The 27,992-nt window shown below is 39.3% G+C and overlaps 1 protein-coding gene across 4 annotated transcripts; it reads left to right on the plus strand.

Annotated features, from left to right (window-relative positions):
- The first annotated feature begins 429 nt into the window (after positions 1-429).
- On the plus strand, positions 430-27,958 carry LOC131221471 (autophagy-related protein 18f-like). 4 transcript variants are annotated; one of them, XR_009159297.1, is made up of 8 exons: positions 430-1,021; positions 7,170-7,634; positions 8,073-8,504; positions 10,135-10,371; positions 10,720-11,538; positions 11,940-12,106; positions 19,341-19,733; positions 25,413-25,545. XR_009159297.1 is itself a non-coding variant. In XM_058216732.1 (8 exons), exons 1-7 carry the CDS (start codon positions 728-730, stop codon positions 25,777-25,779), a joined length of 2,781 nt encoding a protein of 926 aa, XP_058072715.1. In that variant the 5' UTR covers positions 432-727; the 3' UTR covers position 25,780; positions 27,697-27,958. The 4 variants fall into 4 exon arrangements, 2 of the variants coding, with proteins under 2 accessions (XP_058072716.1, XP_058072715.1); XR_009159298.1 differs by having other exon boundaries at positions 25,408-25,540; XM_058216732.1 differs by lacking the exon at positions 19,341-19,733 and adding an exon at positions 27,697-27,958 and having other exon boundaries at positions 432-1,021; positions 25,413-25,780.
- Positions 27,959-27,992: the final 34 nt, after the last annotated feature.

Here is a 27,992-nt window from a genome sequence, read left to right on the forward strand (position 1 = left end):
CACCACATGAACCAGCGGGGACAATGATGACCATCGTTGAAACCTTTGATGTTTATTTGTCATCAAACCTATTCACAAGGACACGCAAGGTCACACAGACATGGATGAAGGGAATACACAAATATCAGCTAGATCCAAAACTTCCGTGGCCCCAATAAAAATTCAGCGGTAAGCATTCAATGCAAACTGTTTCCTTTGGTGTGGCCCACTTGAGGTTCGGATGTTTTTTAATTTTCGGATTATTCTCCAAAATGATCTGTTGAAACGGATGGACGGCGTGGATAAGACAAAAATACATCAAGGTGGACCCCACAGAGTTTACTCAGTAAGCAATCTCCATGATCGCACGTGTGCGTGTCGTTCGCCGCCAGGAAACGTAAGAGTTAGTATTATCCTGTTCCGACGAAAACCATCTCTTAAAAACAAGAAGAAGAAAAAATACGCGCTTTTTTCCCAACCTACCCCTTTCTCACATTACACCGCAAAACAGCTTCTTCTTTCGAAAGTTTCTCCCAAAACCAAGAACACCATCTTTCATCGAATTGCTCTATAAGCTTTTTCGGGACTTATAAAACCCTAAGAATAAAAAAGGAAAAGAAAAAAGAGAATATTTTCATTTTTGCTTTTTTCTCAATTGAGAGTGATGGAGAAGCGATCTGAAACCTAAGGATTGTGGATTGAAGGCTGTTTCTTTTCTGCGTCTGAGAAAAAGAAACAGCCTGCGCTTATGGTCGGAATCGTCTCACCGTTTTCTGGATTAGAATCAATCTCCATCTTTGATTTTTTTTTTTTCTTTTTTGGGGATATGGGAATGACGAATGATGGGCCGCGATCGCAGTCGGGCGGGCCGAAATCAGCAGCGAGGAGTAACGGGTTCTTTCCAAGTTCATTCCGTGCGATATCGGGCTACTTGAGGGTTGTGTCGTCTGGCGCGTCCAGCGTGGCATCAACTGTCCGGTCGGCCGGGGTGTCTGTTGCCTCCTCGATTGTGGATCGGGGCGAAGAGGTGGGCCGCGATCAGGTGAATTTTAAGATCTCTCTCCCTCTCTTGACTGGGTTGAATTCGTGTTTTTGGAAATTTGGATTGGGTGAATTTTATTTGTTTTGTCGTCACAAACTATATATGCACTTTTAATTGTTTTTGGTTCTTAATTAAGAAAGCAATTTAAATTATGAAATGGAAAAATGGGTTGATTGGAGAGTAGGCTGATGGGTTTGCTCGGTTTTGTGTCTTTGGTTGTGGAGAGGGAAATAAGGAATAAAAATTCTTAATTGGGAATTGGGTTGATGAAAGATTCTGTGATTGGATCAATTGGGATATAGTTTCCTTTCTAAGGTGAGTTTTGGTTGGAGAGGAATCCTCGGCGTAGATGGGTGCTTACTTGGATGAGATTTTAGATGTGGATTTAGCTTAGGGGGCATTTGGATGCTTGTAAGTTCTCTAAAATGTAAGTGACTTACACTTAAATCACTTACAGGTGGTGTTTGGTATGGGGGATTCATCTTTAAGTGACTTACAACCTATAAGTCACTTACAGGTAGATCTTCCCTACAAGTTACAGCCTAATGAATGAAAATTTGAATTCAAAAGGTGGAAGGGAGAAACACACCTACAAATGGCATTGCAACCATATATGTTTCGTGGTCCAGAAATCAGGCCCGGTCATTTGTTGGGTCTAAGGAAAAAAGAGAAAAACAAACGGGTAAGGAAGAATTGATCAATGGTCCACATTCATTATAGATGAGTGGTTCACTTGAGGCCTGCAAGCCATGGCGCATACATGCTTGATAAACATCCTAGATCTCATTTGCTTGACCCACATTGGAATGTATGGAAGGAGTAGAGTTCTAAAGAAAACTTCCTAAAATGCTTACTTCTGATTGGGATGTAACTCCTATTTTGAAATTGTATGATTCCAAGATCCTTTGGGTCTCATGATAGCATATATTTTTTTAAACTTCTGCTAGCATTCCTGCTTTAAGGATATATTGCATGGTTGTTTTTTCATGCTTCAATCTTGTTGACAGACCTCATTCTCCATGAGTGTGCTTAGGTGCACCCATAATCTTTAAAGTATGAAATGTTAATACTTTGATAGTGAACTTACTATTATGAAGTTCTTTTTGTTTCATTTTTGAATCCCAGATATCTTGAATCTCCATGGCACAAAAAAAATAATAGTAATAAAAAATCCTCTTATATGTGGTAATCATGTTACATGGCATTATAGGTATTTTTATCATTCTTTTGCATCTTGGAATGAATTTTTCAAGTGCACCACATTTGCTTTATGGTTTATCGTATGATTCCTTACCCTTGGACATATTTATTTTTATCATAGAACCCATTTCTTGCTGTGGCACCCATTATTCATGGGTAAGGGTATGAGCATGACACATTCTAAGCCTATGGAATTGAATATTAATATTATCTCATGTTGTAGTTGTATGACATATGTTTGGATTGATTACTAATATTTTTAGTTTCCTCATTGCTTACCTTAAGTTACTGCTCCATATTATAGGTGTTTTGAAATTAATTCCAAAATGCAAAAGCAATTAGTTCATTAGGCATGTTACATTGTATGCGTCATGGACCAAAAATCAGGTTGCAAGCTTCAAGTGGGCTGCTCATCTATAATGAATGTAGACCATTGATCAATTCTCCTTTACCTGTTTGTTTTTTGCTTAGGCCCAACAAATGACCAGGCCTAATTTTTGGACCACGGAATACATATGGTTGGATCAACATAGTGGGGTTTGTCCAATTTGCATAGTTACGATCCGTTGCCTGATTTTCAAGCAATGACTAATAGTAACTAGATGAATGGTCTGCATATAGTTGAATCCAGCCCAAAGCAGGTTGGGCCTAAACCTGAAGATTGGTCATTTAAGTAAAAGATCACACAGACAAGCCAGACGATGGGACCCACTTTGATGTCTGTGCTGTATATCCACACTGTCCATTTGTTTTGCCAGCTAATTTTTGAGTTGATGCTAAAAAGTGAAGCAAATCTGATTCTTAGGTGGACCACAATGTAGGAAATAGTGGTGATTGAACGCCCTCCATTAAAACATTTTAGGCCCCACCATAATGTTTATTTGCCAACACACTTGTCATTAAGATCAGACGGACCTGGATGAAAGGAAAAGATAAATATCAGCTTGATCCTAAACTTCTGTGGCCCACAAGAAGTCACCATTCTCTTGTGGTGTGGTCCACCTGAGATTTTGATCTGCTTCATATTTGGCCCATGCCAAAAAAAGAGCTGGCAAAATTGATGGACAACTTGGATATACAACACTAACATTAAAGGTGAACCCCACAGTCACATCCTCGTAGATCATCCCCAAAAAACTCCAAATGACCCAACGAGTAGAATAAGAGAAAAAAAAGGGAAAAGGGGATCGAAGCTCACCTAGAGAGAGAGAGAGAGAGGACGTGATGCAATAGTTAGCTACCAGCTGTTGGATGCCGTAATGGGTGGAGTGAGAGTATCAATGGCCGGTTGGAAGCTGTTGGAGCATCAATGACCTACCTGCTGCCCTCTCTGTTACACTTTCATCGCTGCTCTGTCCAGTAGGTAGCCATTGATGGCCTTCACTGCCGCGTTTCCCCATTCCAACTTTTCAATTCAAATTTCCAGCTGTTGGCCTATAAGCAACTTACAGGTAAAGGAAATCCAACCATACAGCCATGTAACTTGCAGGGAAGATTTACCTGTGACTTACAGGTTGTAAGTCACTTGGTTACAACTGAATCCCCCCTCCCAAACCACATGTAAGTGATTTACCTATAAGTCACTTACATTTTAGAGAACTAATAGGCATCCAAACGCTCCCTTAGTTTCTGGGTTTGTATTTGGATTTGATTCCAATTGGGTTTGCAATTTGAGATTTCACAGGCTGCAGTCATTTGATTGGTGGGATCTGTTCATATTACTGACAAAGTTACCCCAACTTTTATTCGAGGTTCTCTGTTCAAACATTCTAAAATCAGATTTTTGTCACACCTGGCAAGCTCCAAACTTTTGGTTTGCAGTTGAGAATTTGTTAGCTTTGACAGATTCTTGAGGAATAAAAATAGCAATTTAGGTGGAGTTAAGGAATGGGTTTTGGCAAATTCATGGGCTGCAATTGAAGAATTGAATTTATTTGCAATGTAACTTTGAATCAGTTGGAAAAAAACTAGGTTTGGAATATGGAGCTCAATGAATTTGGTCTGGTGACCTATCATAAATGGATCATAACTGCCTGAATTCATGTTAGAACCGTATGATCTTGGGCTTGTTTGAAAGTAACTCAGTAGGCTTTCAAACCAAACCAGCTTCATGTTCTGACATCGCTTGGTACCAAAAAAGTGGACCCCAAATATAAGTGAAGAAAATGGAAAGGGTAAACTTACTGAATAGGCAATTGATTAACTGGTTGCTACTACAGAAAATGGCTCTAGTTGTTAGGACTATTTGGGCCCATAGATCAGTTGAACCAACTTGTGGGGCCCAGGGATCACTAGAGCCACCATCAGGAGTGCAGAAAATTGTCCAGGCAGATTCTATAGTCTAGATCTTTGGTTGGACATACAATGGGGCCTAAATATTTGATTGGATAGTTTTTTGGGGTTCTGATTAATTGATTGGATAGATTGTGGAGCCCACTCCAATGTTTGGACAAACCTTATGGTGGACTCTAGGCTTTCTTAAGGCTCATTGTTTGGTGGCATCAATTGAGATTTGCTAACACGACTTATAACATGATGAGACTGGTTGTCCCATGGTGAATTTGTAAACAGTGCAAGTTGTTCTCTCTCTCTCTCTCTCTCTCTCTCTCTCTCTCTCTCTCTCTCTCTCTCTCTCTCTCTCTATCAGTGTTTTAAATATCGACGATATCAGCCGATATATCCCACGATATATCTTGTATCCCACATGTGCGATACGAAACGCACATGTAGTGCCGATATATCCCGCCAATTCGATCCAGTGAGTATTTTCAATTTTCGATCTATGTTTTTGTTGTAAATCACGTTAAACTAGTGTCAAATGGTTACAAATCTATGATTCTCCATGTTTTCCATGAAAAATCATGGATTTGGAACTTCAATTTCGAGATTTGGGGGAGATGGGTCAGGCGGCGGAAAATGGAGAAAAATAAAAAATTCTCAATTTCTCACAAATCAGTTGCAATCTTTGTATCCAAACACAAAATTAAACATGTAACCTGATCTAGTGATTCTTCTTTTGCTATTGAATGTATTGCTTGTGTTTCCATACACGTCTTCTTGCGTTTATAAATTATATGAATAAACTTTGAATATACTCGCATCAGTCCAGTTGGAAAACACATGTATTAGGACCCCATACATAGGAAGCCCCTATTATGTATACTTTTTTTTTGTTATGTTTTGATTTCTAAGAGTGTATTAATGTCTTTTTCAACAAATCCTAAAGTTTCATTGAAGAATTCGACCAATTTCCCATTGTTCCCATGTTTCCCAACAACAACAATACATTACGCAATACAATCGATATATCCCATGCGATAACCGATATTTATCTGCTCCCCAAGGGTGCGATACAACACGCGATAATGATATTTAAAACATTGTGCTCTCTCTCTCTCTCTCACTCACTCTCTCTCTCTCATATGCGTGCTCGCACGCGCGCACACAGACACAGTCTGAACGTGGCGGTGTCTTGATGGGATGGATTGGAAGAATGTCTTCTTTCTTACCTTTTAGAAGTGTTTCATTATCTTCTCACATCATCTTAGTCTCTCATGGCAATTAGGGGTTGACTTTAGATGGTAGATTGACAAAAAGTTTTAAGATTGGACCTTCCTCTTTTAACTGAGCTCTTGGAAGTTGGAGCAGGTGTATCCCATGCCAACATAATAGGACTGAACCCTCTCATGTTATCCCATGCTAATGTGTTCAAAGCATGAGCTTGCTTTGAGAACCCTACTTTTTTCAGAGCAACAATGCTAGACTCAACCAATTAATGCTAGGGTTGCATGGCTGGTAGAAGGGACAAGATAATTGGCGAACACCCGATTGGTGGCCCATGTCAAGGTCCAGTCTTGAGCTTGTTAATTGCAACAGCTTAAATATACGTTTTAGAAGTGTTTGTGCAACAATATCTGGGTTTTGAGGGTTGGAAACATTGAATTCTCGTTTTTCAACTAAATATGTCAATACATGATCCAGGGCAACCATCACAACCTTGGAATGGTAGCTTTTCTTTTATTTTCTTTTAAGGTTCTGAAACTTGAGGTATATGTGGGCAGATTCTTTGACAATGCAGAATATGTCAAAGGCAACTAATACAATTTGCCAAAGATCCAAGCCGTCCATCAGTCATTACCATCTTGTAGTTTTGCTGGTCCAGTAAATCAGGAAGGTCCTGTCACCATGCCAGCCACAATGTTTACAAGAAATGAACGTCTGAAGAAATCTTGGAGTACATTTGTTTCGGTTAACTATTGCCCACATGATGGCACCTGACTTTTGGTTTGGCGCATCTACATGTTGGTACCCACTTGATGGATGGCCTGGATCTTGCACCTATGTGCCACATCTGCTCATGTAGTGGAGTTAAGGCACTTGTATAGGATTAGCGAGCCCTCCTGGTTATTTATCATTTTTTATTTCTGAAAGATAGCAAGCCTCCTAGTTGTTGCACTTGATTATTGGAAATTTAGAGGCAATAATGCAATTGTTAGTTGTTACCTTTATCCAAAGAAAAAGCAGTTGTAACGTAACCCTTTATTCTCATTAAATGGACTTCACAGATTGTTTCAGCAACAGCCATTTTAGTTCAGGGGTCATACCACTTTCCTTCCTAGAGAAGTTTGTGTCTTTTCTATATAATCCCACAGCTAATAAAGCTGTATCTTTTGAGATGAGAAATGTGCAGAGATGTCGCTTCTGAAGTTAATTTAGTCACAGAAGCAATTTATTATTATTATTTTTTTTTTATATTTTTTTAAATCTATCTCTAGTGTTCAAATCTTTGTACTTTTGAGGCTTGCATGTATGGAATACACAGTTAACATTGCATGCACTTGTGTTCTGTGTGTGTCTGATTTCTTGATTTTGGACTTTTCTCCTTCAAGCATTTTACCTTTGCAATCATGATTCATGACTCATGTTGCCTTCCATATGTTCGTGAAAGGTGCAATGGGCTGCATTTGAAAAGTTAGAATGTGAGGCAGACATTTTTCGGCAAGTTCTTTTGCTAGGTTACAAATCTGGCTTCCAAGTTTGGGATGTTGAGGAGGCTGATGATTGGTGCGAGCTGGTATCTAGACAAGATGGCCCTGTTTCGTTTTTGCAAATCCAACCGAAGCCATTAGCATCAAAGAGATTGGAAGATAAGTTCGCGGATGTTCGTCCATTGCTGATTGTTGTTGGAGATGGATCTGGATCTGGTGGCGGTGATATCCCCGACCAGCCTGGATCTCCTTGCAATGGTACTGTTGCTAGTTGCCATGATGCACGAAATGGGAGTTCCGTGCCTACATTCGTTCAGTTTTATTCCTTGAGGTCTCATTCGTATGTATATGATCTAAAATTCAGAACAGCTGTTTACTCAGTAAGGTGCAGTCCTCGAGTTGTGGCTGTTTTGCTAGCAGCTCAGGTACGTATAGTTGCATGCTTTTATTTCTTTATTGATATATTTATAGAGCTAGACTACTGTGGAAAAATTTTACTGTTTCTTAAATGGTGGTGAATCTAAGGATACATATGGTATAAATGTATTTCAATCCAGACCATACAAATTGTTGCCCGTATTGTTGGTGGGGCACATCCTGAAATTCAATCATAACCATCAATTGACAGTTCAAGGGTAAATGGTCAGCCATCCAAATTCAATGTCCAATATAAGATGTTTAAGGTCATATGATAAATGCCACTTTTTGGGCTATGCTCCATCTAGATGGCCGGCAATTTAGGTGGTCTGGGTTAATGGGCGTGTATAGCCATGGTGGTGAGTCATCACCCTTTAGGAAGGGCTGAATGCTAGCCTTGACATGTTTTGGCATCTATAGATCTGACAAAGTGATTACTATTGCAGATACATTGTTTTGATGCTGTGACACTAGAGAGGGAGTATACAATTCTTACATACCCTATAGTCTCAGGATGTGTTGGTTGTGGAGGTATAGGCTATGGGCCACTTGCTATGGGCCCCAGGTGGTTGGCTTACACTGGAACTCCAGTTGCAGTGCCGAATATGGGCCGCGTCAGTCCACAGCATTTGGCTCCCACTCCAGGTTTGTTCACTTCTCCTTCAAATGGTAGACTGGTTGCACACTATGCTAAAGAGTCGAGCAAGCAACTCGCAGCTGGTATGGTGAACCTTGGAGATATGGGTTATAAGAAGCTCTCAAGGTACTGCTCGGAGCTCCTACCTGAGCGAAATAATTCTATAAGATCCAGGAGTCACAGTTTCAAAACAAATGGACCCATCAATGGTCACTTGGCCAATGCTGAAAATGCTGGAATGGTATGCGCTATTTCTTGGTTTCACTGCCATAAGATATGTGGTAGCTGACCCTACATGCATATTTTGGCCTATTTTCTTCTTTGCAATTTTAACTTTGAGAACATACACTCGTTTCTTCTTGTCATTAGTTACTAGCCTCTGCTATACAAATTAAGAGTGTATTTTATGACAATGTATGGTCTATTTTATTTTATTTTATTTTTTTAATGTTTGACAAAGCAATGGTACAGATGGTGCCCACCTTTGTGTAATCTAAGCCGATATTTGGTGGGCCCATTGTTGGCTGGGCATATCTCCTCTATCTGATGATCACAGTGATGCACAAAAAGAATAACTAGAACAGTATAACTGAGAAGTCTGGAAATATGTACTGATCTACAAATCCAATGCTTCTTCAAGATGCATTGAAGCAGAGATAAAACAGCAAACAGAGGATAATCATGCGGAATTGATCCATCTAGCCCAATGGAATTGCACCAATGGGCATGTTGCTACTAGATACAAATTTGCCACACAGGGAAATCAAGAAATAAGCAATCTATCAAATAATTATAAAATCTGGTGTAGTTCTTGCTTTGAATGTCTATTAATAGGTCACTGTTGATGTGGTTTAAACCTCTATCTGGGTATAGTAGAGCCGGTGATTTGAGAATCGCCCCTAGCCAATTCAAGTTCTGGTTCAAGGATGGATACCATCCTAATGGTGTGAACATCAACAGTGGTAGACTGGTAGTCCTAATCTTATCCAAGAACTAAAATTCTGTTCCTATAAAATACGCACTACTAAAATAAGACTTTTGACTAAATTTCCTACATGTCTATTAATAGGTCTAAGTACATGCAATCCTTTTGAAGATGAATATGATCCTATTTGTGCGAACAACTCACCAGTATCTGTTCTCCCATACAATGAGCACAATTAAAATTAAAATAAGACTTCGACTAAACTAAAAGTCCAAATTGTATTAGGAGCCAGGTTTAAAGTATGGGTTGAAATCGGTATCACAAACTGGTTTTTGCAGGGGGCCATATTATAACCCTGCCTGTGGAGGGTCACCCGCCCCCCCCCCCCCCCCCCGGAATCAGTCTGGCTCGGTGTTATTAGTGCGAATTGTCCAAGGCAGGACAGGTTGACCTGTTACAGGGTATGTCTGACTTGTCCCAATTCACAATATCCAAATGCAAAACCTGGATTCTAAGAGTCGATACCCTTGCACCCAAATATCATACATTGAATCTCTTTCACAGGGAATCTGTTTCTTGGAAACAGATTCATGACCACTTAAGATTCCAGGGAACCAAATGACCCCTTGTTTTTTTTTCCCCCGTCATAAATAGATACACGAGGCCTTGCAATATTCATCATCTCTATTTATCAAATTATTAATCTTAAGGCAGTGCGATGTTTCTTTTTTGCGTTGAGCTCAAGTCCTTGTTACATGTTGTCTAAGATTTTGGCTCTTAGACATTATTTTTATTTTATTTTTTGGTTGAAAATCAGTGCACTTATTATTTACCTATTTTGAAGTGCTTGCTACATTTTTCTGTTGTGCTAAAATAGTAGACAGTTTTCTCTCGGCTTTTATTTGTTAGCAGTGTTGTGGTTAAGAGATTCTTTAATTTTGTGCAGGTCATCATCAGAGACATTGTTAGCAAATCTGTTGTTTCTCAGTTCAGGGCTCATAGGAGTCCCATCGCAGCATTATGCTTCGATCCCAGTGGGATGTTACTGGTGACAGCTTCTATTCAGGGTCATAATATCAATGTTTTTCGAATTACGCCCTCTCCCTTTGGAAACTCATCGGGATATGATGCTGCTGGATCATACGTGCATCTTTACAGGCTGCAACGTGGCCTGACAAATGCGGTACGTATACCCATTTGACTTGTAGAAGAATTGCGTGCATAATATCCTTGGACCTCGAGTATGTACTAGTGGGGCCTTTTTTTTTTGGATGATCCCGATGATTGATCTTAGGCACTGCTGTGATGGACCATGCACCAAGACTTCTAGATTAGGAGATCCTAGCTGTCCAATCCTCGGCCAGTTTCTGTTGAGCATGGACTGTTGCAGTATTTTTTTTCTTAATTGTGTGAGGGTGACCTATTGATGTGTTAGAATTGTCCCTTGGGGAAGATTACAGGGCATGGTCTATCCACGATATATAGTACCTGGTCAGTTCTCATATGTTACTTTGTTTGTCATATTTATCAGGTTATCCAAGACATCAGTTTCAGTGATGACAGCCAATGTATTATGATCAGTTCCTCACGGGGAACGAGCCATTTATTTGCAATATCGCCTTCAGGAGGGACCATCAATATTCAAAATGACTCCAGCCTGACCAATGTTATCAATGGAATAGGCCCCATGACAAAACCCACTGCTCATTGGCCACCTGCCAGCTCAGGTCTATCAAAGTCGAACCAACAGCCTCTTTGTGCATCTGGTCCCCCAGTCACCCTATCTGTTGTGAGCAGAATACAGAACGGGAATAATGGTTGGAGAGGTGCCGTAATTGGTGCTGCAGCAGCTGCAACCGGAAGGGTAAGTTCTCTTTCTGGGACTATTGCGTCGGCCTTCCACAACTGCAAGGGTAAGGGTGCCCATCCAGATACCAGCTCATCGAAGACGAAGTACCACCTGCTGGTGTTCTCCCCACTGGGTTGTGTGATACAGTACGTATTGCGTCCATCTACTGGGGAAGATTTGCTAACTGATTTTTCTGGATTAAGCTCTGTTCTGTATGAGTCAGCTCTGGATACTGACGTGAGGTTGGTTGTTGAGGCTCTTCAGAAATGGGATGTTTGTCAGAGGAAGAATAGAAGAGAGTGGGAGGATAATATTGACGTTTATGGAAATGGTGACAATAGCAAGCTTTTTCCAAAAGCAATGAAAAGGGCGAATGGTGTCCATCCTGCTGATAATGGAATGGCCAGAAAAGTGAAGTATGAGGAAAAGAATCACTTGTATATTTCGGAGGCTGAGTTGCAGATGCACCAGGCTTGTGTCCCTTTATGGGCAAAATCTAAGGTAACTTTGGTGTTCCTGGAGGAAGGAGGTGTTTAGAATTTAAAATAATGGGTCCATCTCCTCTCATGAGGAATTAAAGGATGCTGAGACTCAGGACCACACCATGAATGGGTGCGCCAAAAACCTCCTGTTTGGATGATCCTACCTATGGGATATTTATACTTTTCTTTTCATTGAATGTGGATCTCTCATTTCTATTTTAAACTATCTATTTGTCGGCTGCTGATTGAGGAGTTTGGATATTCCAACCTGAGATTCTTTTGAGGCATCCCCATCCATGGTGGGGCTCATCGGACCAACTCACTTGACTGCAAAATTATGAATTGCTTTAGGCTCATGACCCCAAAAATCCTCTACTTTCAGATATACCTTGTATTGCTCTTCTAAAATCACTTTTCCAGGTATACTTTCAAGTGATGATGATGAACACCAAGAAAGCATGCGATGAGATTGTTTTAGGTGGGGAGATTGAAATAGAAAGAGTTATTACATGTACAGTTGAAACTCGTTCGAAAGATTTGGTACCTGTCTTTGACTATCTCCAACCTCCCAAGTTTCAACAATCAAGGTGCATCACTATCCTCTGTATGCATTGTCTTCATATTTCATTTCCTTTTCCTGTCATGGTAGATGTTCTTCGGTAACCTACACTTGATATTGGAAAACTGAGCTTTCAACCATCCATAAAGAGAAAAAACCAACATTGACCATAGATTCATCTCTTCCAACTGATATAGGTGGACTGTGAATTTGTCTTCCCTAAGCTTTGCAAGCTTTGCAAAAACGTTATGTTTGGAAGATTTGAGATCATTTTGAATTGGATGACTGGCGTCTGTGAGCCAAACTAATTTAGACAAATTTTCTTATAAAAACGTTTAAGTTTTTGATGCACATTGACTTGTGTGGTTCGATTAAAAGCCAACCCAAACTAGTAGGTATTGGCTTAGATTATGATGATGATACACATTGGCTTGTGAATTTACATGCTTTGCTGAATGCATGAAATGCACTTGGAATGATGAGAATCACAAGATAAGATTATTTTTCCGCACCCTCCACCCCCCCCCCCCCCAATGACCCTATCATGGTTTTCCTTTTATTGTTGTTGATCTTATTTGCATGGTTTTGACCAAGAGCTTTGCTAAGCCCACACACGTGTATAAGGCAGCTGATGTACATGATACCACATACGCCAGCATGGCATATAGGTATAAGATCCTAACCATCCATCCAAGGGGTCTCACTACGTTGATGCCCTGTCCAAAAAATCATTTGGGCCGATTAGCCAGGTGGGTTAAGATTCACAAAAAAATGTACAGCTGGAAAAAAATTGGCAAAAGTTTTCTAGCCCGTCCACCTGTTTCTAACATTGTGGCCAACTTCACGAATTTACCAGCTCAATTTTTTTCGCAAAAAGTTTGAAACTAATGGATGGCTTGGATATTCCACATGTCTATGATGTTGACTCATGTGGTGTCATGCAGATGGTGTGCCTTATACTGTTATACATCTGTGGGGTCTTAGCAAACTTCTTTGACCAATGTCTAAAAGATGGCAATAGAGACCGAACCGGAGAAGTGGAAGGTTACCATCAAACCATGGCTTCATATGACTTGATGACGATAATGATCATGATCGTGGTCTTTAAAAATCCCATTTCGGGAATCGTTCTTACCTAAGGCCCTATCCTCAGTAAGCATACAAAACCTTTATATTCCTTCTAGCCACCTAGATCCAAGTCCTTTTATGTTTTTCGCTCATACTCTTTTCAAGCACTTCAACCTTAATCAAGGTTCCCCTCCTTACCGGACACATGACATTTTGTTGAGTTTTTTGATACTTTAGGATAGTATGATGCTTCATATGCAGGCACACAGAAATTATGCACATGGTATACATTTACTTTAACTGAGCAAATTGTGCAACCCTCTTGTACTAAGTAATGGTCCCAAAATCAGGTTGGTTGAACAATACTAGCCTTTGATTTGTGGACCATTATTTATTGAAATAGGACAATTTAATTTCAATTACTTCTATGCTATATGCAATTTCTAAGTGTCTGCTATCATCCATCACACTCTGCCAGAGAATCAAAGTTTTCTCTTAAATTTTAATTTAACAGCTTCTTCTACAAGGCGAATTGTCCAATGGTTCATGCCAATTCTTACCAGTTCAACACAGTTTGTACTTCGATAGTCTTTGGAAATTTCTTAACCCCGCACCCACACCCACTCACGCACCCACACCCACACCCACAAAATCCCCCCAATTAAAAGTTTTTAGAAATTATCCATTTTTTCAGCAGACTGTTCCAGCAATGTGGTTCTTTCAGTCAAACAAAGTACAACTGCTCTCTGAGCATGTCATTCTTAGAATCCCATGTCACACGAATTTTACGATTAGGGCCTGTTTGGATTGTGGGAAAAGAAGAAAAAAGAAAACTTTAGGATTTTTCATTATTCTGACCTTTCGTGTTGTTTGGATGGCAAAGGAAATAGTGAGATTGAAAATAACAAATCATTAGCCTTTTCTATGGTCAAATACTCACGCATAAAATACAAGGTGGCCATTGTGATAGGAACATGAGATTTTCACATGCTATCCAAATAAGACTCCCAAAAATGGAATCCATGGGAATCCTTATTCAATAGTGCTCATGACAGCCAAGGCAATCTATCATTGGATCATCATTACACTTTTCTTTCTTTTACCACAATCCAAACAGACACTTAGGGAATCACTCTGAGCATCATTTGCACAATTATTCTCCTTCAAATATGCATATTATTACACCATCATATCAATTGAGGCTTTAGTGGTACAAGTGTGGTTGTTGGTTTAATTATCAAATTCATCGGAATATTGATTACATGGGTGTTTATATTATAAAGGTTCAATATTTATTTCATACATTTTACATATGTTGGTAATATTGTCAACTTAGTTTGTGACTAAAAGTGCAATTTGACATGGAATCCAAGTTTACCTTTTCATGATTTTTATGATTTTGCCTGTGTGAGATTGTCAGTAAGTAGGAATGTCACTGACTGGCAGTGACACTACAAATAGACAGTTAAGAAACATGTACAATAACTGTTCACTTCCAAGGGAGAAAGACCAAAAGATCGAAGGGTTAGGACTGTTAACCATTTTGCCTGTTGAGGAGGGGCTGTTGCTCTATTTTCTTGAGCAACTTTTTCGTATCTTTCCATCATTTTTCTTGTTCACCAATTTGATGACCAAAAAAGTCTGATCACTGTATATTTTGTGGGAAAATCATGTTTTTGTCCTTAATGCTTTTTGTTGGCTCCAAAAGTAAGATCTTGATCCAAACCCATTACCAGGTGTACCCTTCCATACAGCACACTGAGTCGAGGTATCGGAACTGGTGTAATTTCACAACAACAACAACAATTTTTCTTCCAATTTGAACCTTATAGTTTGCCTTGTACTTCCTCTTTCCCTCTTCCTTTTTCGGTCACTGTCCTCAGGCATACGTGGCTGGTCACCATTAAACTGCCCCAGAAACAAATTAAGCTGACTGTTTCTCTTGGCCATTTTGCAATGCTCGTGCCAAAAAGTAGTATGTGATCTAGTTGCATGGTGGGACTATCAGATTGACAGTTCAGAATCCAGATCACAATAAAGAGGGATGTATAGAACTTACATGGCTTTGGGTGGAAATAGGCATGAGGCCCCTGCCCATCCATGTGCAGTCACATGTACCAATATGACACACAAACACGAGATCCAAGCTTTTTGTTAGATGGGCCACACTAGTTAGATCCCTTGTCTGACACAGGGATGAACGTGATGAGGTTGATCACCGTCTTCCTCAAGGATAACTACTCCAAATCCACGGAGCTTCTCTGTACTCCTCATAGAGACTTTTCGAATCCACGAGGAAAAGAAATAGAAATAATTTTAAAATATATGAAAGAAACTTGTTGATTGATTGATAGATCAAATAAATGAGTCTACAACCCTTTAAATAGGGATACCAAGACTTTAGGAATTAAACTATAACTAAAACTCCCAAAAATTCGTAACTTACTATAAATAGTAAATTTTCTATTTATAGTAAGTATTCTATGTGGCTTGACCACGTTATTCTCCTAATTTTTCTAAACACTTTTCATGTTGGGTGCAACTCCTAAAGCCCAATGGATGAAGAGTTATAATCAAAGTAAAACTTACTATTTATAGTAAAAACGGAATTAAACATGGAATTTGACTGTCGATATGATGAAATCTTGCAAATTCAGCGTGGGCAACCCGGCATAGCCGGGTTGGTTGGCTAAAGTAGCTTCTCCTACCCCAAAATCATATATGGTACGTCGAGTAACTCATTCTGATTTGCGAGATATGCCTGTTTTAAGGTTCTGATGGTCTTGATAACCTCTGCCTCTGATCGGGCCTTCTCTGATCCATCTTGGACATGAAAGTGTCCGCGACCCACTCTACATCATTGTCGCACTTCTCTCTACAGGCATGCTTCAATGTACCAGTGTTTTAAATAGTGTGTAGCGTATAGCATAGCATTCAGCCCTTTGTAGTGTGTAGCGCAAGCTACATGATACTTTTTTTAAAATTAAAATAATTTAAAATAGGATAAATAATATAAATAAATATAAAAATAGCAAAGAAGATTAAAGAGTAAGGCATAGGATGTCAACAAGTAACTAACAAGTAACAACTACTAACTGAACAGTTAGTCAGCCCTAAACAAGTAACAGTTAACACTAACTGAAAGTATGGTCTAAAAACCCAACTTTACAAGTTAACCAAACACAGAAGAGCTCAGTCAGTCAGTCCTAAAACTGATTAGTGGCTGTACACAACACAATCAACTCTAAAACAGTCCATTTCCAACTTTCTAGCGGAACAAAAATGACAAAAATTAAAAAAGGGCAACAAAACAGGGAAGAAAAATGAAAAAAAATGTCAGTCCTAAAATTGAACAGTGGCTGTACACAACATAGTCAACATTAAAACAGGCCATTTCCAACTTTCTAGCGAAAAAAATTTTAAAAATTTTAAAAAGGCAACAAAACAGGGAAGAAAAATGAAAAAATAAAAATAAAAATGAAAAAGGCAACCAAACAGTTTAAAAAGTGAAAAAAGTGAAAATCTAAGAGATATCAATCATTTTATCATAAAAATTAAAATAAATATAAATAACTGAGGCCAATAGGTGTAAAGATAGATTTAATATCTTCAAAATCGAGCAGAAATCGAAAATTGGAATGCCACCACTGCATGGACGTAAAATGAGGGATCTCTGATTTCTCACTTGTTTTTCGTCCAAATGCTCTGAAATTCCAGCCGTAGACTCCTTTGCTAAGGCTGATCAAACTCATAAAGTTTCACTTGAAAAGGATATGCAGATTGAGAGAATCGAGCTCTCAGATTTTTGGGGCTGGGAAGCTCTGCGGCAGGAGAAAAGAGGGTTTTCAGAACCCATTTCCTAAAGGCTTTAAAGTTATAAAGCCTCTTATATCTTGCGAGTCTGCCACCATTTACAACAAACAAAGCTTCTCCAACCCTGAACTTTGATATCCAAAATCAAAGGGTTTGGATAATCAGATGGGTGTAAAAAACTATATATCATCTATCCACAATTGGGAGCACAGTTTGGATGGTCCAGATTAGCCATATGGACAGCCATTTATGGTCAATACGAGTCACCACCACTTTGAAATATGCATGCAACTTAATATATTAAAAAACTTAAAAAAATACTTAAGTTGTTGGTAGAGAAAGCTAACCTGAGAAACACGCTACATGTGCATAGTGTACGCAACATGTGTCGTAGTGTACGCTACATGGACCACACGCTACAAGCGTACGCTATGTAGCGTTTGAGCTACATAGCGTACGCTACATGCTTCGTAGTGTACGCTACCGAAAACTCTGCAACGTACAAAATGAACATACTAAATCATTTCCTTCTAATCATCTATTTGTTTTGTGTACACTATGGCCCACCAAAGGAGTGCAAAATTGAGATTTTGAACCAGGAAATCTAACTGGTGTGGTTCACCTCACAGAAAGTGCAGATCTTGGACACCTGTGTGATATTGGCACGGGTATAGGCTTCACACATGTATTGGCTCAGGCAACCTTGTTATCTGAGGGCAATATTTTCAGAAAAAGATGGAAGGGCGACACCGCTGCCTTTGCAAATGTCCTTAGTCATGTACTCTACCACTTTTTACAGTCAGTGCATTGGTCATTGGCTACAATGGATTATGCGGGTGTTTAGCGTTTATAAATTAGGGTCACAAGCAAGGTATTAAAAATGGTTAAAGGTAAGTCTAGGGTTGTTGGTTCCGAGGGAGATGAGGCTATTCCTAGGGATTCCAAAAAGGGTAGAGGGGTGAGAATTGTTCCCCAATAAAGATTTTTTTCTTGGAATGTCAGGGGTTTAGGGAGTTCCCACATAAATCTCCAGGTTAGGTAAGTTTGTAGGAAATCTAAAGCGGATGTTATCATTTTGCAGGAGTCTAAAGTCCAGGATGTTAACCAACGTTTGGTCGATTTTGTTTCAAGCCGCAAAGGTTTCAATTGGGCTGCATGGGTGGTGGTCCTTGTTTCGTTGGGTTATCATTGGAGTCTATGGTTCTAACCAGCCTTCCCTTCCGTAATATTTTTGGGAGGAGTTGTCAGAAGAAGGGGCTAAATGGCATCTTCCCCAATATTTTGGTGGGTATTTCAATGTAGTTCGGTTCATCAATGCAAAATTCATGGGTAAGAAGATCTCCAACAGCATTAGGGGATTTTTTCAATGGGTCTAGCAACAGGAATTGGTCGATCTACCTCTAAGTGGGGTGCGGTTTACCTGGTCTAATGGTCAATCGAGCTTGGCCATGTATAAGTTGGATAGGTTCCTTGTCTCTTAGTCTTGGTTGTTTAGATTCCTAGGGTGGTTCAAAGAGGGCTTCCCAAACCAGTGTTTGACCACTGTCCAATTTTGCTTGAGGTTAAGGAAGATAATTGGGGACCGTAACCATTGTTGTCATGTGCGATCGCATATGTGCATATGCGATCGCATATCCATATGCAGATCGCATATACGATCTGGCACATATGCGATCGCATATGTTGCATATGCGAAAATATGCAATCGCATATTGGCCACGACACATTGAATTTTAATTTTTATTTTATTTTATTTTTGTAAAAAAATACATTTTGTCTATAAAAAGGCTTCCAAATCTCCTCCATTTGCAATATTCTCACTCCAAAACTCTCTTACTCTATTTTTCTCTTACATTTCTTAATTACAAGTGGTCTTAATCTCCCTCTCTCTTGTATTTCCTACTTCCAAGTGATCTTAATCTCTCTCTCTCTCTTACATTCCTTCTCTCTTGGAAGTTGGAAGATCAAGATTCAAGCACTTTCAAGTTTCAAGGAAGATAGCTTGTTGATTTTCTACCATAATAAATAAATAGCTTGTTGGTTTTGTTGTTACTTCTTGTTAACTATATTGTTAAATGTGGATGACTTGATGTTTAATTCATTGTTTAAATTGATTTTATTCTCTCAAATGTATTTTAGATATGTAAAATTAGTTATCTATTAACTTAGAAAAGTTCTCCTCAGTTTCTTATATTTTTTGACAATTTTTTGAATTTTTCCCATATATATATATGTATAAAATATTTGTTTAATTTTTCAGAAAAAAAAATTAAAAAAAATATGCGATTGCACAATTGCAGATGCGTATGCGCATATGTGATCGCACATGATCGCATATGCGATTCGACAACAATGATCGTAACCTTTTTGTTTCATGCTAGTTTGGCTTGAAGTCGAAGGATTCAAGGATATGGTGGCTGGTTGATGGAGAAACATGGATGTTCAGGGATCAACAGGGTTCCAACTGGTTTGGAAACTCAAGGGGCTAAAAGAAAAATTGAAAGCTTGGAGAAAGGGGGTTTTTGATTAGAGAGGTGCAGAGCTGGACTGTATTCTCAACGCCATCCATATGCTTGATACCAAAGTGGACCGAGACTGTGAAAGTGAAGGCATTATGTGCAAAATTCAACAAAAGATTGAAAGTGGATGAAATTAAATCACCGCATCGTTCGCATGCTTTGTGGCTTAGTGAGGGGGATAGATATGCAATATTTTCATAATGTGGTTAATGCCTGGGCAAGATGAAACAGAATCTCCCTCCTCATGGGTTGATGGTAAATGTTTAGAGAAAAATGATCAGATATGCTCAAAAGTCATTAGGTACTATTCTGATATTTTTTCTAAGGTCGTTTGGGTTTGTCCGTTGCTGGAAAATTTAAAGTTTAACAAAATTTTTACGTCCGATGCAGAAACAAATGAAAAGCCAGTCTCTAAGTTAGAGGGCAAAGAAGCAGTTTTTTTAATCTTGATTGGGACAAGGCCCCGGGACCTGACGGGTTCCCCTTTGCCTTTTTCCAAAATTTTTAGGATATCGTTAAGGGGGTGGTTCTCAGTTTTGTGTCTAATTTTTTTGATTCAGGTAAGTTATCACCGGAAATGGATAGTTTGTTCATCGTTCTCATCCCTAAAATTGAAGGAGCTTCCTCTCTCAAAGATTCCCGCCTCATCAATCTGATCAATGGCCCTTAAACAATTGTTGCTAAGGTCCTCACTCAAAGGTTTAGATCGGTCATGTCCTTGGTCATTTTCTCTTTCCATAGCATGCTTATTGCCAATCGACAAATTATTTGTAGCTCTTCTTGCTCATGAATGTATTTATTCATTTGAGAAAGCTTATTATCACGATGATTGGGACTTCCGAGATTTCATGTTGGGCAGGTTGGGGTTTGGGTGTCAATTGGAGAGGGTGGATGCGGGCTTGTCATGGCTCGCTTCCCAGTCCTTTTGAATGGATCTCCTTTTGGATTTTTCAGTTCGTCTAAGGGTCTGCGTCAGGGGGATCCCCTCTCCCCCTTTCTCTTCATTGTGGTTGTTGAAGCTTTTAGTAAAATGCTTAGTAAAGGGTTTTAGGGTTTCTTTGAGGGTTATATATATAAAGTCCTTAAGGATGGCTAACCCTTTTTCATTCGCCCTAACACTAAAATTTGAACCCCACCACTCTTCTTAACACATTCCTACTCGCCGAGTTGCCTCAACCGTCTCGCCAGTCGACTCGATTTGCGACGCTCCTCTCGACCAGACAAGTTGCCTTGCCCGTCCGCCTCGCCTCTGGCCTTCTGCTTTTGACTCTCTCAATCTCTCTCTCTTACTCTCGCTCATCCACCATCGCCTAGCCACCCATTCAGTGTCCGCCTCACCTCTCGACTCTGGCCCCGCTCTTGACTCTCTCTCTCAATTTCTCTCTTACTGTCTCTCAATCTCTTTTGCTCTCGACTGTTCACCTGTGGCCCCCTACTCAACTGTCCGCCTTGCATGTCTGCCTTTGGCCCCCCTGCTTGGCCGTCCGCCTCTGCATAGACTCGACCCCCATTGCCCGCCCACCTCTGACCCCCTGCCCGGCCATCCGCCTCTACACAAACTCGACCCTCACTCTTCGGTCGACCATAGTCCCGAGAAAAACATGGTAACCCTCAGTCTGGAACTATCCGGTCACCTTTGAATTGATTAGTATATTTGTGAATTTGTTAGCAGTTTAATTAGTATATTTGTGAATTTGTGAATTGATTAGTGAATTGATCTCTCCCGTCCGCCTCTGACCCCCTGCCCGACCGTCTGCTTCTGCACAGACTCAACCCTCACTATTCGGTCACCTAACCTGAGCAAAACACGGTAACCCTGAGTTCGTCACTATCTGGTCACCTTAGTGAATTGATTAATATATTTGTGAATGTATTAGTGAATTGATTAGTATATTTGTGAATGTATTAGTGAATTGATTAGTAAATTGATCTCTCTTGTCCGCCTCTAACCCCCTGCCCGACCGTTTGCTTCTGCACAGACTCAACCCTCACTGTCCGGTTACCTAACCTGAGCAAAACACGGTAACCCTCAGTTTGTCACTATCCGGTCACCTTAGTGAGTTGATTAATATATTTATGAATGTATTAGTGAATTGATTAGTATATTTGTGAATTTATGAATTGATTAGTATATTCGTAAAATTTTGAATTGATTAGTATATTTGTGAATTTGTGAATTGATTATTGTATTTGCGAATTGATGAATTGATTGGTGATATTGATTATTATCAGTGAATTTGTGATTAATGAATTATTGATTATTATTGGTGAATTTTTTATTAGTGATATTGATTTCTATTGATTATGAATTGTGAATTGATTATTGATTAGTGAACTGTGAATTGATTAGTATATGATAATCAATTGCCCATTTGAGCATTTCTATATAGCCAAGCATAGATATAGTGTTCTTTTGGTGGCATAGAAATCCTCAAGTTCTCTCATTTTTGTACAGTTCAAGGTTGAATAGATTGTAATGTTTTCGTTTATTCCAAATTTAATGCATACACTAGTTCCAGTTCATCTCTCCCTTTCTCTTTGGAATATTTTCTACACTTGTTTTCGTTGTCAAATGCTAGATTAATATTTCTGGAGATATAAGGGAAGATGCTGTCGGAATGTCGGCGTGACACTTAAATTGGAATTAAGGAAGTGGTGGTTAATGGTGTGATGAAGATTAAATGTATTTACTGTAATACATTGTACACTAAGAATCCTACGAGGGGGAGATTAATGATTGTCAAAGAAAAACCATTTAGAATGATAGAGAACAAAGTGCTCGTGTTATTCTGTAAATACGTTAATTCTCAAGTTGAGAAGGCCTCCCGCGTCACCATGAAGCGAGAGTGCATGAAGATGTATGTAAGCGAGAAAATAAAATTGATCTGGTTATTTCATATTGCATCTAGAGTTGTCTATAAGAATGGGGCATTGAAAACAAAATATCTTTGATAACTTTGGATAATGCCTCTGCAAATGACAACATAATTTTGTTTTTACGTAATCAGTTCAAGGCAACCAACAACTTATTTTTTGAGGGAAAAATATTCCAGGTTTGATGTTGTGCCCATATACTAAACCTGATTGTACAAGGGTTGAAAACAATTGACCTCACTATATAGAACATAAGTGAGTGTAAAATATATAAGGGGGTCACCTTCAAAATTGAGTATTTGGGGTGATATAATCCAACGTTTGAATGTGAAATCTTAGAAAACGTTGAACTTAGATGTATACACACGTTGAAACTTGACTTTTGAAATGTTGGATTCAGACATGGAATTAGATATTGCATTCTCTGAATACGTGGCACGTGACACAATATATGCTTGGTTGCTTAGAGAAGATGATTGGAATAAAGCGAAACAAGTTCACAAGTTTCTTAAAGTTTTTAACAACTGCACAAAGATTTTATCTGGGAATAACTATTCCACTGCAAATCTTTTCTTTCTATCTCTTTGGAAGATTAAAGAAGCTCAAAAAAAGTGCTAGTGAGGGTCCAAGTGTTCTACAACTGATGGTAAGTGGTATGCAAATGAAGTTCAATAAGTACTTAGACGAATGCCATTTGTTAATGGCCTTAGCTGTTGTTCTTGATCGTCGGTGCAAGATGGGCATGGTTAGTTTCATTTTCATGAAAATTTATTTTGTTGAAAGGGCGGGAAGCAAAACCTCCAAAGTTCGTGATGCAATCCAAGAATTGTACACTTTGTATATTTCTACTTTATCCACAGACACATTAGGTGATAAAGAAGTTAGAGCTTCAGGTGTTTCTACAAGCGAAGACGATGTGCTAATGAATACACGTCTTTCTTAGCACAAGAAGAAACAAAAGGTCAGACACAAGAATCAGATCTAGACTTGTATCTCAAAGAGCTAGTTGTGAAGTGCCTAGACTCAAACTATGATGTTTTCGAATGATAGAAGATGAGAGTCAGTGAATCAAAATACCCTATATTATCGTTGATGGCACAAGATATATTTTGGCTTGTCTTTTTCCACTACATTTGCTTTGGAAAGATTTTTCGAAGCATCATTTCTCTTGTCTTGGTTTCTGGACTTATTCTATACTAAGATGTTGTTGAAGCCCTTTAAGAGTGTACTTCTCATCATGTTTCAATTTCTTTTTATAATCAAATTGCGATGAGCATAACTTTGCAATTACTACACCAACGATGAATTCTTCAAGAAGATATGTACTACAAATCTTTTGAGTCCTCCACTAGGTTTTGTAGTTCGCTTGTAGGGTTGATAATGGGTCGGGCTTGAGGTTGTCTTAGGCCCGGATTTTGAACTGTTTGGGGCTGGGCCTATTCAAAATGTTGATTTTGCTTGGCCCAAGCTCGACCTATTGACAACCCTACTTGGAAGAAAATTAGTTGATCATTGCTGAATTTGAAGAGAACGTAGTTATCAATAAAATTTTTTGAAGCACTGGCTTTTTCAGTTTTATATATATATATATCTAACTTTGTCCATAGTTCCTTAGCGTAGGGTTATGATATGAGTTATAGATGGAATTGGAGAGAGCGTTAAGGATATGACCTTTGTACAGGAAACGATGTCCTCCTTTCTTTTCTTCCGTTCCATCTTAACATCTTTTGAATTGTTGTCTTTTGGCTTAGGTAGAGAAGGTAGATCGGTTGTCGAGGATGTAGGACAACTTCAAAGTTATCAGGAAGAAAATAATCTTATGTTGCCATCTTGAGAAGAATTGACTGTGGAAATAATGTAGTTGTGCAAAGTCTTGATTCATCACTTGAATGGAATGAATTGCCTCTATTGTGACTAAAGTAACAAAAAATGTTTTAATTATTGGAAAGAGGAAATATTACACAATGGAGGAAATGAAGAAATTTGTGATGAAAATACCAGATTCGCAAGTTCAAGTATTGGCTTTGATAGTTAATATCTTAAGACAAATTTACTGCCCTTTTTGGATATTCCACCAAGTGCAAAAGAAGGGAGATGGAAAATTGTCTTCAAACTCTCATCTTTGCACCGAATGTCATTAAATTTCATTATTAACAGGCTGATTTGGTGTAAAATATCATGAATTTTCATGAAATTTGGCACAAGCAAGCACAACCTTAAATAAACAATCTAGAAGCAGCATGTAGCTTATGCTGCAGAGCATGCAACTTTACCTTCACCCTTTAGAAGGGCAAACGCTATGCTACATGCTATTCGCTATTTAAAACACTGGTCACCTATGCCACGTGCACAATTATGTGTTAGACACGCTCAACCAATGCTATGGCTAGAAGCTTAGACACCAGTGGGTTAAACCCATGGCAAGACACGGTTTGCTCCCTAATTGCATAGTGGTTCAGATGGTCTGAACCAAGTTCCAAAAAGATTAGGCTCTTTAGGCTCCATGTGATGATTCACTAGTGTGCCTAATAAAGTGCTAAAATGTGCCCAAGTAGCATTACAACCCACGCTGCTCGTGTGCTTTTGCATGTGTAGATTTGAACCCAGTTTCCCTATGGCAAAAGTGCTCCCCTCTCACCACTGATCTATGTGAGTATTTTGAGAAAGTTTTCATACACAATGTATTTATTTACTTCCTAAAAAAAAAAAAATTATATTTTTTTTCTGATTTTTTTTTTTTTCTTTTAAAAACACATGGCGTGTGGGTTGGTGTGTGTGTGGATCCCTGATGGTGAACCACTCTCACTTGTTGGCGTACCAAATCAATGGTTCTAATTGCCCTAAAAGTATGCCATGTTTCAGCGGAGATGCTATTGACTAGAAAAGCCTCTTTCTTAGCCTTTTCTTAATCATTAGTTACTCCAGTGTATCTAACCATGCCAGCATCTTTAAGTTTATTTTCACCTTTTCTAAATTCCAGTTTTGTCCATGTTTCTGTATAAGCTTCCACTGAATTACTTGGACAAACAGATAATCTGAACCATTTTCATCCTAGTTCAGGATATCTCCAGTAGACAGTCGCCGGAACGGGACACTATTGCATCAGAAGTCAGGACTGTCGGAAGATGGGAGACTTTCTTGCCAAAGCAGTTGCAGCTCTCTTGATGGCATGACTGAATGTGGTACTTCAGTGGTATCTGAGCTTCAAAATGGCATTCACGAAAACAGCTGGGGTGATCTTCCAGCATTGACAGAATCAATGAAGGGCTTTGTAAATAACAGGGACGGCCCGACAATGAAGAGTCAGCTTGAGTTTGTAAATATCAAAGATACCTCGACGATGGAGGCTCAACTCAAGTTTGTAAATAGCACAGAGAGCCCGAAGATGGAGGCCTACTTTGTGGATGATGATAATGCGGTGGATTAAGGTAACCCCCTGAATACCTTGCTAAAAAATTTCATATGTGGAACACACTTGCAACGCCCATTTGAACCAATGCTTTCGTAGCAAACTTGGCAAACAGTGAGGGCAGCTAGTCGAGTCGCTTAGCTACCCATTCAATAACTGAGTTAGGATTTTCAGCCTCAAATCTGATCCATTAACATCTTGGCCAGGTATGGGTCTAATTGAGGTCAAAATAAGTTCGGTTGGATCTTGAGTAAGAGGATCTATATGTGTACCATATATTTGTGGGTCGGGTCTAAATTCGGTTTGATCAATTTCTAATTCCCTGTTTCGCGTGGACTTCCTGTTAAGCGCCCTACCACATGTTATGTTTAGATAACTCTTTATTTTAGTTGACTTCCCTAATTACATAGATTAAAGGAATTTGTAAGGCCAGGTGTACATTGGGTTGGATTGGGTCCATTTTTGGGTCATCCAGACTAGACCCATTTTAAAGTTGGGTCCAGACGGATTGGTTCTGGTTGAGTTTGAGAGTTTAAAGGAATTTGTAAGGCCAGGTGTACATTGGGTTGGATTGGGTCCATTTTTGGGTCATCCAGACTAGACCCATTTTAAAGTTGGGTCCAGACGGATTGGTTCTGGTTGAGTTTGAGAGTTTTCAGACCCTTTCTCCTCTATAACCAGCCAATCTTTAATATACAAATACGACTTGACAGGTCCAAATTCAGATCCTGACCCATTTTTTATTATCAGGTTGGGTGTCTGCTGATGCATTTGCATCCTATTAACACAGCAACACAGGCGATGAGTCAAGCATGTTAGTGGATCATTTTGATCCATTAATATCTTGGCTAGGTCTGTGCCTGATCCAAGTCAACATCTGTTGGATCGGATCTAGACTAGGTACATCCAACCGATTTAATTGTGGGTTGGTCTAAGTTGGCTTTGCTGAATTACTAATCCCCCCGTCTACCACAGACTTCCTATTAAGAACTCCACTGCATCTTTTCTTTGGATAGATAGCTCCAGGTTTCTTTTTTAGTTGGTCCAGACTTGAACCATTTAAAAGTTGGGTCCAGGGCAGTTGACTTTGAGAGGTTCCATACCCTACTGATGCAGGACAATTAGCCACTTGCTCTAAAAGCTCGAACTGATGGAGAGTGGCGAATCAATCCCTTTATCTCTTAGCCCGGGCCCCATATCACATGGGTTAGGAACTCGGTCGAACCCCTCGTGGATCCCACTTCACATGGGCCGCTTCACATGGGCCACCTACCCTGAGTGTGTCCTTGCATCCCACAGGCTACCCCACTCTGAGCCCGGTGTGAAAATGCCCCTGCATTACCAACCCATTTGATTACCTGGTGTTTTGAATCCAAACCTGAGTGAATATCCAAATTCAGAATCTAGACCCATTTTTTATTATCAGGTCAGATATTCTTATCCATCGGGTCTACCAAGTGGATTTGCACACACTATCTACACACCTTCATATGTAATGAGACGTGCTCCTGGAATACCCTATCTATTGGATGGGTGCCATCATACATATCCCCGGTATCAGTTATCAGGTAGGGCCACAATTTACAAAATGAATGGGTGGCAACAAAACCTTGGCCAAGTTCTTTTTATCTACGGTATCAATTTGTTTGGTACAGACATTGTGGCTCTTGATGAGCAAGCCTGCTGGATTCTTGGGCCAAGGTCAATCCATGGTGGGACCCACAGATGGATGGATCCACTCTTTCACTCATGCCACATTGGTATTGGAAGGCATGTAAAAGGCGACGGGATCTATTGGAGGATACACGTGTTGGGAAATTCTTTGGTTGGAAATGGTTGCTTGCGTTACTTGTCATGTTAAAGATTAGAATCTGAAAGGTGTGCTTCCTTTTTCCTTTGTTTTTTTTTTTTTTTTTTTCCGTCTGCGAATAACAGAGGACTGGTGATGAAGCGTTGGCTGCTGTTCATGATGATCTTCATTGGATGTGCACCTATTCTTTTAATTTCCCAGGAGGCTTTTATTGGCCAGTGTATTTTATAAGAGGGGTCAATTGCGAAAATGTAAGTGTGGATATTAGTGTTGGTATTCTGTTTCTAGTGACATGATGACCCTGTAAATATCAGATTCTTTTAATATAGTCTCAATAATCAGATTGTAATATGTAAATATGAAAGGAAATGATAGGTTTTGTTTCAATATTATGGTGCCATCTTTATCCAGTGTCTTTGTT

The sequence above is a fragment of the Magnolia sinica genome, chromosome 12 (assembly GCF_029962835.1).
Source record: "Magnolia sinica isolate HGM2019 chromosome 12, MsV1, whole genome shotgun sequence".
NCBI lineage: Eukaryota > Viridiplantae > Streptophyta > Magnoliopsida > Magnoliales > Magnoliaceae > Magnolia > Magnolia sinica.